This window comes from Ochotona curzoniae, unplaced genomic scaffold (assembly GCF_017591425.1).
Source record: "Ochotona curzoniae isolate NIBS_2020 unplaced genomic scaffold, NIBS_Ocur_1.0 contig_3520, whole genome shotgun sequence".
NCBI lineage: Eukaryota > Metazoa > Chordata > Mammalia > Lagomorpha > Ochotonidae > Ochotona > Ochotona curzoniae.
The window spans coordinates 12,468,203-12,480,000 of record NW_024465894.1 but is presented as its reverse complement, the minus strand read 5'-3'; the positions used below and the strand labels follow the sequence as shown (position 1 = coordinate 12,480,000).

The following is an 11,798-nucleotide window of genomic DNA, read 5'->3' as shown; positions in this document are numbered from 1 at the left end:
TATATCACTCTATTTCAATGCTGAAGTACACCAATAACTTGTAGATAAGCAGCACTTAAACTTTGCATTGAATGAGCTATTTGAAGTGTGTTATCACTTTCCAACACTGGTCAGATTATGAGGTCCCAAGTGAGGCTCACTGCAGAGGCCATCTCGCTAGAACTCACTGGAGAAGAGCAGAGCAGACCAGTAGGCATGTGGGCTGTGGAGCCATGGACTTGGCTTTGGATCCTAGTGAGGCCGTCTTCTCCTTGTGTGACCTTGGGCAAGTCAGTTTGATGTTAGATTCCACAGCTTCTTCGTCTACAAAATGGAGATAATACTACCTGGAGTGGTTACAAGGATTGAGAGCTCATTACACACTGTGCTTATTGTGAGAAGCTTAATGTGAGAACTCAACATTATTTTTGCTGCATAAGCCACAACATGGAGAAGCTCAGAACGAGAGGGTAGAGCTAGCAGCACTTAGTGAGATAAAGGAGAATCAGGGGAGAGATGCAAGTGATCAGATGTGCTCTTCGTGCTGAGCAACTTCCCTCACGGGGTGTCTTTGGCTGGGTTTCCGGGTGAATATCTCCATTAGTCAACTCTGATGGTCCCAGATACAAAGACCTCTCTTGGTAGATGCTCCCTTTTGAAGCCCCACTTGGCATAATGCCACATCCCTCAAGAAATCCAGCATACTCTGAATCACAGAGCCAAGCACTGTCTGGTGTGTTCTGAAAGAGGGAGGGAAGTGGCTAAACACTCACTTTGCTCGCTTCACTACCCAACATTCTCTATTCGCCAGCTGCCAGCTGCTCCTTCCCCATGCCCATTCTAACAGGCCTCTCCTCACCCTACAGAGCTGAGCTGGGGCCCTCTGCTGGGATTCCTCAGCCCAACAGGAGCTCAGGAATTTGACTGACAGGGACTGTTCCTCATTACTACAGTGTGTAACTCTGGGCAACTTCCTGCTCTTACATGTGCACCAACCAGTATATTCAGCCACCACAACCTAATCTCTTTATCTGAAAATTTATTAGGAAATTTTTTTCTACAAATCTGCAGGTCTGAAGGGCTAATAGTGCTAAGTGTCATAAGATTAACATGTACTTGGAGCCTCTTTTAAAGCAATCCCAGACATGTTCATCAAGACCAGAATTTTATGGATACTCTGCTGTGCTCAGATTATTCAGTTTCTACAGATTTAAGCCAAAACTGCCCTCCCTTGTATATTCCAACTCCTTGAGGGTTTTGACAGCCAAAAAATAAGATAAAACAAAATAAAATAAAAGCTTGTTAGAGGGGATTGAATGATTGGTCCTTTACTTCATAATGGCATTACTTAAATATGGAAAAAAAAAAAAAAGAGGTGGGGAGAGTAGTTGCTTCTGTGCTTTCCAAGAGATTCAACCCTTACCAGTTGTGGCCTGCCTCGCACTCCTAGGCAGGAATACAGCAAAGGTGCTTCCTCAGCCAACAAATGGTCTGCTCGGCCTCAGGCTGCATCCTCACCCTCTGGACTCGAAACAGAGCCCGGGAGGCGATCACGCGCAGAGAGGGTTCGGGGTCATGCAGCAGACTTCTCAGATCTGGGTAGCAAGAAAATCCACATCACAGCAGATGGAAGACCCTAAACTCTGTGGATATGCCTGTTTTGCCCTTAGGCCCACAAACAGCCAACCTGCCCCTCTCACAGTGCAGGCAAGAGGCCAACTTCTGCTGGGTTTCTGCCTAAAAGTTTGTATACTGGTGGATGGATTCCAATTTTCATCTCAAATAATCTACCGAAAGTTGAATTACTTGAAGATGCCAAGCCATGTCTAAGGTTAATTTCCAAGTTCCTGTGTCTTGTGCCAATCTTATGTGTAATTTTTTTTTTTTAAGATTTGCTTATTTGAAAAGTAGAGTGAGAGAGAGAGCTGCCAATCACTGGTGCACTCCCACCAAAGCACTAACAGCCAGGGCTGAGCCAGGCAGAAGCAAGTAGCCAAGAACTCTACCCGGCTCTCCTACATGGGAGGAAGCGACCTAAGCATTTGGGCCATCATCCACTGCCATGGCAGGCGGATTAGCACGAAGCAGAATCAGAAGCAGAGGAGTTGGGTCTTGAATTAGGGCTTCAGTATGGATATATGCATTCTAAGTAACAGTTTGATATAATTACTATGACTTAAAATAACTGCTATTTCGAACATATATCTTCTGGTATTTTTTCTCTGCATTTATTTACATTTGCATACTTTATTTCAGAGGGAGAAAAAAACAATGAAAGAGAAAAAAAGAGAGCTCTTCCATTTGGGCCAAAACTGTTAGCCAGGAACCCAGCCCCAGTTTTCATACGAATGGTAAGAACTCAATTACTTGAGCTATCACTATTGCCTACCAGGGTTTGAATTAACAAGGAGTCAGGAACTAGTGGCAGACATTCAATGCCAGTGTCAGAACCAGCAGTTTCTTTTTTTTTTTTTTTGTTCCTTCATTAAAGTTTTTTTCTTTTAATATTGTTTACATAGTATAGAGGGATACAGACTCCTTGTGGGCCTCTGATTTGGGCAGGGGAGAGAATCAGGTATGAATCAGGTAGGAAGATTTGTGGAACAAATATTACAGTGTCTTTTTTTCCCCTGCCTGTGTCTCCAGTGGGTTGGAAAAGGGAAGGGAGTTATGCCTTGCTGAGGAACTACATCAGCACTGAGCCTAGCACGATGGCCTCATGGCTAAATCCTTACCTTGCATGTGCCCAGATCCCATATGGGTGCCAGTTGGTGTCCCAACAGTTTCAGTTCCCATCTAGCTGCCTGCTTGTGGCCTGGGAAAGCAGTAAAGGACAGTCCGAAATCTTGGGACCCTGAATCCATGTGGGAGACCTGGAGGAGGCTCCTGGTTCCAGGCTCCTGGCTTCGGACTGGTGCAGCTCCAGCCGTTGTGGTCACTTGGGGTGTGAACCACGGACGGAAGATCTTCCTCTCTGTCTCTCCTCCTCTCTGTATTCCTAGCTTTCCAATAATAAAAAAATACATTTAAGAAAAAAAAAAAAACAGTATACCAGCACTTAGGGAAGGTGGACAGTCATTTAATGACACGATAGTGACCCCAGTGTGGGGAAAAAAGTTCCGAGGGTGTTACTTGAGTCAAAACCAGGATCTTAATGCCAAATTCAAACATCTAACTCCATGTTTTCAGTTTTTTGTCCAAACGGAATAATTGCTCATCTTATTTCATTAATCTGAATCATCAAAAACTTCTGACATTTTGTATGGCTATATCTGATTCTACAATACAGATACACTATGATTTAATTCCCTATCTTTTCCACTCAAGAATACTTCTCATTTTCTTTTTATTTTTTAATATGTGCTTAATTTTATTGGAAAATCAGATTTATAATGAGAAGAGATAGAAAGATCTTTTGTCTGCTGTTGCATTCCCCAAGTGGTAGCAATGGTGGGAGCAGAGCCAATCCAAAGCCAGCTTCTTCCAGGTCTCCCACATGGGTGCAGGAACCCAAGGTTTTGGGTCATCCTCGACTGCTTTCCCAGGCCATCAGCAGGGAGCTAAACTAAGCTCACCATGTGAGTGAATCATTGGATGGAAGACCTTCTCTATCTAGTTTTCCTTCTCTCCCTGTAAAATTTGCTTTTCAAATAAATAAATGAATAAAAATTGTATTGGTGGGCTAGCACAGTGGCACAGTGGATTAAGCATTACCCGCAGTAATGCTGGCATCCTATTACAGTGTTAGTTGGGGTCCCGGCTGCTTTATTTCCAACCCATCTCCTTGCTAATGAGCTGAGAAAAGCAGCAGAAGATGTCCCTAGTATTTGGGTACCTGTCACCTACATGATAGACCTGGATAGAGTTTCTGACTCCTAGCTTTGGCCTGGCTCAGTACTGGTCATTGCAGCCATCTAGGGAGTGAACCAGCAGATAACTAATCTCTCCTCTCTCTCTCTCTTTCTTGCACTGCCTTTTCCAGGCCACTAGCAGGGAGCTGGATTGGAAGTGAAACAGCTGGACTTGACCCAGTGCCCATAATAGATGCCAGAATTACAGATGGCAGCTTTACCCTCTATGCCAAAATGCCAGCTCCTGGAAAACTTAAGAGTAAATAATTCTTAAAATGCTAAACCTGCAATTGCAGAATTATAAAAAAAATTTATTTGTTAACAATTCAGAAAAATCACCTGTATGATTGTAAAACATCTCCACTGCCAAGTCCTACCACCCTACGGGACCATGGTGTCTAGAATATTAGTGTTGCACAGCTGAATGTTGTGGTGTAGCAGGTTAAGTCACTACTTGGCATGCTTACCTCCCACATCAGAGAGCTGGTTATAAATCTTAGTACTTCTGTTTTCCAAGCCAACTTTCTGCTAATGCAACCTCGGAGGTAGCAGATGATGGCTCCAGTGCCTGGACCTCTGCCACCCACAAGGGAGACCCACTGGGAGGTCTAGGCTCAGCCTGGCCCAGCCTGATAGTTGCAGGCATTAGGGGAGTGAACCAACAGATGGAAAATCTCACTGTCTCTGTCTCCCTCTGTTGATCTTTTCAAATAGTCAGTTACAAATGGATATTTTTTTAAATATAGTGCTATTGTATCCTATGCTATGCTCATGATATGTCATCCTAACTGATTAATATAGTGTTTCTGAGTAATGTTTTTTTTTCCTGACAGGTAAATTTGGAGAGTTGTTCCTTGAGACAGTCATCAAAGTCACTTTCTGGATAAATGGAGTCAAACCCTTTCTTAAAGGAAGAATCGGGTTGGGATGAGGTGTTACATGGCTGGAGTCACCAGGAGCTTCCACGCTGCATCTGGCAGGCTTTTTGGATGCCAGACCCTCAGCTCTGCGGTACAGCTTGGCTGCAGGCACACTTCATATGCCGTCTGGTACATGGGCACCCCTGAATCCAGGCCAGGACTACAGTACTCACCATCCTCTATCCATTCAGTGCCCTGCATCTTGAACTCACTGCTGTCCATGTATTTTGAAAAGAGCCCTAAATGCAAAACAAAGTCAGTGAGGCTGTGATCTGCCTTACACTCTTGGAAATTAATACCCAAGGGTTTCTATCACTGAAAAAAATCTCAGCAGCTCACAGAGTTGGCCTTTAATAAGGAGGCTGCTGATGGCTACACCTGGATTTCCAGGTGCCATGTGGTTACCTACAGGCAACCCAGCCTCTGTTTCCTACAAAGCAGCTTCAAGGTCCTTTTCTAAGCGTGGGGATACCCGACAGCACTGTTCAGAAAAGCACAGGATGAAGAATGACTATAGCAAATGAAAGGATTTTCATTGTACCTACAAACAAAACTGCTGTTCTTCTGATGGGAAGTTTGGCATTCTTGGTGTACGTCAAAGTTTGGGCAAGGATGTTAATTTTCCCCTTGCATTTTTTTCCCTAAGTAGGAAAAAGAGTACAAAGCAGTGAAGTAGCAGCACTATTTTGATGAGCCTCATTAGAGTTCTCCCAGGGCCAGGGACTCCCAGAGTAGAGCAATGCTTGAATAAGCACAACAAAGATTACCAGTGACTTCCTACCAGCACAAGGGTGGGGAATGCCCAACCCACGGGCTGTGCAAACCATTTCATCTGACTCTTTCAAGGCAGCCATAGGTTGGACTCAAAATTTAGTACATCTACAACAGGCTCTTGCTTTAAGTTGGTAATTTAGTATGGCCTGGGAATGATGCTACAGATATCCAAAAGGCCACTGACAGAAGAGTTGCCCCACCCTCATGACAGTTCCATCCACATAATCCACCTGACTGACTTCACTCCACTCTGGGCATTCTATCTAGGCATGCTATCTTGGCACAGGTCAATTCCTAACTTGCATTTCTATTTAATTTTCCCCAGAAGTCTTAACTCCCTTCCTAGCTTGCCAGCTCCCCTGAGGACATTTGTGACCTGGGGTCCTGCATGTGTCACACCTTCTGGGTTACTGAGTTTATCTCTCTCTGGTGATCTGATAAGGTCAGGCAGTTGAAGGCCAGAGGTAGAAACAGGGACATTTCATTTAACACGCACACTATGCAGTCCTAATATTAGAACACTCAGTGACCTGGTGGCAATACTGTCATAGTGCCTCAGCTGTAGATCTGGCTGCAGGGCCGAGAAACTTCCCGTGGGACTGGGAAACCCCAGGAAGATGTGGAGCTTCCTAGCCTTGCAAGTCCAATCAGAAAGGGCTCCTGTGGGTCCTAAACAGGCTACACCTATGGAAGAGACCAGGGAATAGTCAATTCCTGAGGCTCTGTCCTTAGACCCAGGTGGCTCTAGGATCAGTTTCTGTAAAAAAAGGGATGGGTCATGGCTCAGGCCTGCACCTGACTTTAACTAGGACAACCTGCGCCTTGTCTGTGAAGACAAGAGGCTGTCAGCTGGGTCCCAAGAGAACAGCAGCATGCTGCCATCATCTGCATGGCCACAGGGCAGCCCTCCCGCGGAGCACCCGGAACACACTCCTAGGGGAAGTGAATCCATCTACATGTTTAGAAAGGGCTCAGGGCAGCTGTGATGGCAATAAACAATTATGTTTCAACTAGCCCACAGGTAAGTTTTTCTGCAGGATCAATCCACCTCAGCTCATCTGGGTAGTGGGACTCCAGGAGCTCACCAGCCTGTTTTATAAAGGGTGGTGAAGAAAAATGGAATTTGTGACATAGTCATGAGGAACTATGGAAAAATAGATCCACAGTGCAAAACAGTTCCCAGCTATCCAGTGCTGGTATGAAAAGGGTGGGAAATGTGTCTTAGGCCCCACATTCTTTCATTGAAAACCAGGCAAGGACAAACTCAACAGGCAGCAAATATAGGAGACCCTCACTGCTCACATACAAAAAACTTGCAGATGGTCCCCACTTGAACAGGTCTGATGTACCAGGGGTCTTTGCAGGATACTGCTCGGGGCAGCTTCCACTTGAGGAATGTGGCACAGATACTGAGGACTCGCTTGCTCTCCTGTGACAAAAATGATTCTAGATTAGCATTTTCCACACACGTTTTGGATAAGGTAGCCCTTCTTCGGTAAGACAGGCACAAAAGGCTAAGGTGAAAAGCTGACAGACTCAGGGTGACCCCAGGGGAAGTGTGGGGGAACCTGAAAAGGAGCCAGAATCCTGTCTCCTTTCTCTTCCTCCTCCAGCTTCCCCACTGTCCCCACAGTGAATCTGTAAAATGTCCCAGGTTCTGGGCAGGATGGAAAGGATCATCATGGTGTCAGGACACAGTGAAAGCCACCAGAGATGACACCTGCCCTGGGCATTTGGGCCAGAATCCCCACCTTCCCGTCCGAGTCATGGGCTCCAGCAATACTTCCTGCTCCCATGACATTTCTGTGCCACTCTGCACAGGAAGTGCAGCTCTGACTTCTGACTGTGGTGCTGCTGGGTGGAAGCAACTCTAGAAGGAAATCTGTGCTATGTTGCAGCATTGTCATGCTAGTCACACTGCAGAATCTATACAGCAGTGAAAATAAATGAACTTAACAAGTAGAACATTGATAAATCTAAATATGATGTTGAACATATCAAGATGCTGAAGGATTTATAGAATTATACCATAGGCAAAGTTTTAAAACAAAAAAAAAAATGGAACCATAGAAATGATTAGAACAATTTGGGAATGTACTTAGTTCTTGGGGAAATTCAACTAGAGATGGGAGGGTGATTTACTTCTGGATTGTTTTTGAAAGAGAGTGGCAGCTATGTGGGTGTTCATTATGTTCTCTGTGCCAGTAGTACTTAACCCATTCTTTGCTAGAACCCCTCCCCTCAGTCAAGACACTTTCAGAGTAGCCTTGAAGAGGTAGCTAGAGGTTATCTGAGGTTTGCAGGAAAATAAATCCCAGGCCTTGACTGTAGGCCGTGGGAGTGGGTCCTCTACATGTTCGCTATCCCTACGGGGGGCACTCCTTCCACACCTGGCTGGGAAATTTGTTTCCTGAGGTATGAGTATTTTGTATTTATTGATGGTAATAGAAGCCACAAAATATCCCCCTTTGGGGCTGGCACTGTGGCTCAACAGACTAATCCTCCACAATGTGGCACCAGCATCCCATATGGGCACTGATTCATGTCCTAGCCACTCCACTCCATTCCAGCTTTCTGTTTATGGCCTGGGAAAGAAGCAGAGGATGTCTCAAATGTTTGCGCCCCTGCACCTGTGTGGGAGATCCAGAAGAAACTTCTAGCTCCTGGCTTCAAATCATCTCATCTATGGCCATTGCAGCCATTTGGGAGTGAACCAGCAATGGAACCTTCTCTTGATAAATCTGTCTTTGCAATAAAAATAAATAAATCTTTTTTTAAAAATAAAATATCACTCTTTACAAGGTGGCGCCTAAGATGTGGGAAAGTATTAAGATGGTGATATTCCTAACTTCCCACCAATCACCAAGTCAAAACTAGAATGATGTAAATGGAAAAGCAGAATTCTTAGGGGCAAAACCTTTAGAGAACCAAGGAGTGGCAAAATCCTTTCCAGATGGTTGGAGAAGCTACCATCTCTGACAGCCCCAACACAAGCCTGTCTGTCTCAAGGCCACAAGGTAGTTCTTAAAGAAGGACGACTCCTTGTTATCATTGTTACCAACAACACCAGAATGGAGAGTTGAACACTACATTTAGGGCCTGTGCTAGGATGAATATATGAGTAAGGATTCAAAGAGAGAAAATACCTCATTCTTACCCATAAAGGGTCATGCAGATTTTCCTTTATCCATCTGAAACGCAGGGAAAGAAGGAAAAAGGAGCAGAGGGGGCACTGCCCTCTGCTGGCTCACACTCCAAATGCCCACAACAGATGCAGCAGAGCCAGAGCTGACTCTGACAGCTGGGGACTCAGCTCCCTCACGTGGGTGGCAGGGACCTAATCACTTGAGCCATAACTGCTGTCTCCTAGGGACTGAATCAGCAGGGAGCTGGAGCGAGGAACCAGAGCTGAGCATGAAACCTAGGTGCTCCCACACGGGACATGGATGGCTAGTTAGCCTGAAAGTTACTAGGCTAACTGCTCTCTCCTAAGAGGATGCACATTTGTTATATGGAAATAAAGAGTAATTTTGTACACAATTCATTCAGGCAAAATTAACTGCACAATAGTTCAAAGGAAAATGGGGAGTCAAGATGGTACCACAAAGTCCTGGTCTTCTAAGATATGAATGCTGATGTGCACAGCTGGCCCTGGATATGTAGCTATGTGGGGCTGGAAGAAGGTGACAGCAGACATTACCTCAGCTATGGCATCAATGTCATCCTGAGAATACAGAAGCAGTGGGATCAGGCTGCCCAGGATTTGGTTCTCGACGCCCTTCTTGTCTGCATGTTTCACGGCCTTTACAGAGGCTCCAAAGAGGGTCATGGAGACACGATGCACATCAGGGCGCACCTAGGACGGGAAGCTGCTCACTGAGGTGCTCATGCCCAGGTCATACCAGCTCTGGGTGGGCTGCGATGTCAGCCCCAGCCTGAGCCTAGTCAATGACATGCACCTGAGGGCAGCAAATCAGACACACACGGCAACAGCCAGACTAGCTATTTAGTGCTACTTGTTCTCTCACTACAAATGTAAAGCAAGCACTTCACCCCTGGTGGCCAACCCAGCTTGTATCCAACATGGATGTTGACCTTTCACCCAAATCCTGGCCTGGGCACATTTTTCTCTTCCATGAGTGCTGGTCTTGTTGTTCCATCTTTTTAGAAAACTTCTGTAACTTGGGACGAGGACTTAAGCATTGTCTACTACCTTGATTCATAGTGTTCCTTGTAAGGAAAGAGTCTGCTACAATGCAGACTCCTTCTTCACTCTGTAAATCAGGTTAATAATCTGCCAAACGTTTTACTCCTCAGGTAATTCTTCCTACCTCCCCCACCCAACCACTTCTATGGAAACCAACAATAACACCAGCTCTGTCAACATGACAGGTTATCTAGAAGGAGCCTGGAATGTGCTTTGGAAGCAGAAGTGTTCTATTAAACACTGTGTATTTATTATGGCTCCAACTTCTATTCAGTGTTGTGCCAATGACACTCCTCCTCCCACTGGCTTACGTCACCAAACAGGGAGAACACAGTCTTCATCAGGGAAGCCAAGGTGCTGGGATCCACCGTCCCGACAAAGTGCAGCAGAAGCTGCATGGCCAGCAGAACAATCCTTCCATCGCTCTCACACAAGCAGTCCATGATGGGCGGCAGCAGGCTGCTGACGTCTTCCTTCTGCATGTCCACAAAGAGTGCATCGGGCCCTCTCCTGCACTACGCCAGCTCCCTGCCCTACGCCAGCTCCCTGCCCTGACCCAGGGCCTGCTGCTCACTGCAGAGCATGCGCACAGCCTGCCTCCTCTTGCACAGCATCAGCAGGCTTCACATGCTGAGGAGAGACCTCCCCAGGACTGAGCGGGACTCTGTGGGGCAGGACCAGGCAGACGGACTAGATTGCTTCATGAAGAAGCGTTCTCTTGACACAGAGAAAAAGGGAAATGGCTGGCTAGGGCCGTGTCAGGGGTCCACAGTACAAAAGGTAGCCAACAGAGGCTCTTAGTGCCCTTGGCAGAAACTTAAGCCAAATTAGACTGGGAATCCAGAGGGGCACTTCCCAATTTGAATTGGCAATCCCATCTTTTGAAACTCCTCCAAGGAAGCAGTCTTAGGATGCACATTTACAACATACAGGTAAAACAGGAGATGGAATAAAGCAACAAAAATGTTTCTTCTCAACCAGAACTGACCTATACTAACATTTCTCACTTTTGCTTCAGATATGTACATAAACTTTTACATGAAAGATCCAGAACTCAAGTGACAAAACTGAAGTCTCAGGGGTGAATCGTCTCTTCTGACTGTGGCCTATTTCCTAGTAGGGCCTGTGGGCAGAGAGCTCTTTCTGCCACATCTCTCACTTGTGGACCATGATGTTGCCCAGTGATGACCCCCTAGGGTTACCTGGTCATACTTACACCCTGTGAGGCAGCTCACAACAAAAAGAGACACCTGACTGCTGCCCAGGTTATGACCATCATGAGTCACCTTCCATCTAAATGGCAGTTTCAAATCTTACAAATATATGTAACTTGCACTTGGCTATTCCTGTTTGCTTCAATGATTTTTAAAATAGATATTACTTATCACAATCAGTATAAAACAGAAAACACCCTAAAAAGACAGGCAGTGAAAGCCTCCTCCCTTCACCTGTCCCCTGTAACCCCACCCTGCCACTCGGCTGCTACCACTGCCTTGGCTACCTTTGTGGGATGTTTCATTTGTGACTCAGAAAATGCAGGGTCCGGGGTCCCTCCGACCTACCATCTTCTGGTGTTTGACGAGGTGATGCAGCCCCCTCAGGGCAAGGATTCTGAAGAGATTATTTCCACAGAGCAGCCAGTCTCTCAGGCGGACCACAGAGTAGATGTTGGGCAGCCTCTTGACCACTGGACTCTGGAGCAGCTGAAAGCACCCAGACCTCAGCCGCACAAGTGACTGCTGAGCCCCTCCCTGCGAGGGAAGCTGCCCTGTCACTACATCCACACTGCATGGGTTCCTCTGAGATTTCTACAGAGGAGCACACACATGACAGGGTGAGGTGCAGCTGAAGAACGGGTGCAAATAAGACTTCTGGCTGGGCCTGGCGCGGTGGCGCAGTGGTTAAGGTCCTCGCCTTACATGTCCGGGATCCCATATGGGTGCTGGTTCATGTCTTGGCTGCTCCACTTCTCATTAAGCTCCCTGTTTGTGGCCTGGGAAAGCAGTTGAGGACGGCCCAAAGCCTTGGAACCTTGCAGCCATGTGGGAGACCCAGAAGAGACTCCTG

The 11,798-nt window shown here is 46.3% G+C and overlaps 1 protein-coding gene across 1 annotated transcript in view; it reads right to left on the bottom strand.

Annotated features, from left to right (window-relative positions):
- Positions 1-930: 930 nt before the first annotated feature.
- MROH8 (maestro heat like repeat family member 8) overlaps positions 931-11,798 on the bottom strand; it is a 41,376-nt gene continuing 30,508 nt past the window's right edge. The window contains exons 17-23 of the mRNA XM_040981497.1: positions 11,294-11,434; positions 10,043-10,207; positions 9,225-9,380; positions 6,831-6,953; positions 5,292-5,391; positions 4,924-4,989; positions 931-1,574 (exon numbers count right to left, since the gene is read on the bottom strand). Of these exons, the coding sequence (XP_040837431.1) occupies positions 1,426-1,574; positions 4,924-4,989; positions 5,292-5,391; positions 6,831-6,953; positions 9,225-9,380; positions 10,043-10,207; positions 11,294-11,434 (900 nt within the window). The 3' untranslated portion in view covers positions 931-1,425. The remainder of the gene's footprint in view (positions 1,575-4,923; positions 4,990-5,291; positions 5,392-6,830; positions 6,954-9,224; positions 9,381-10,042; positions 10,208-11,293; positions 11,435-11,798) is intronic.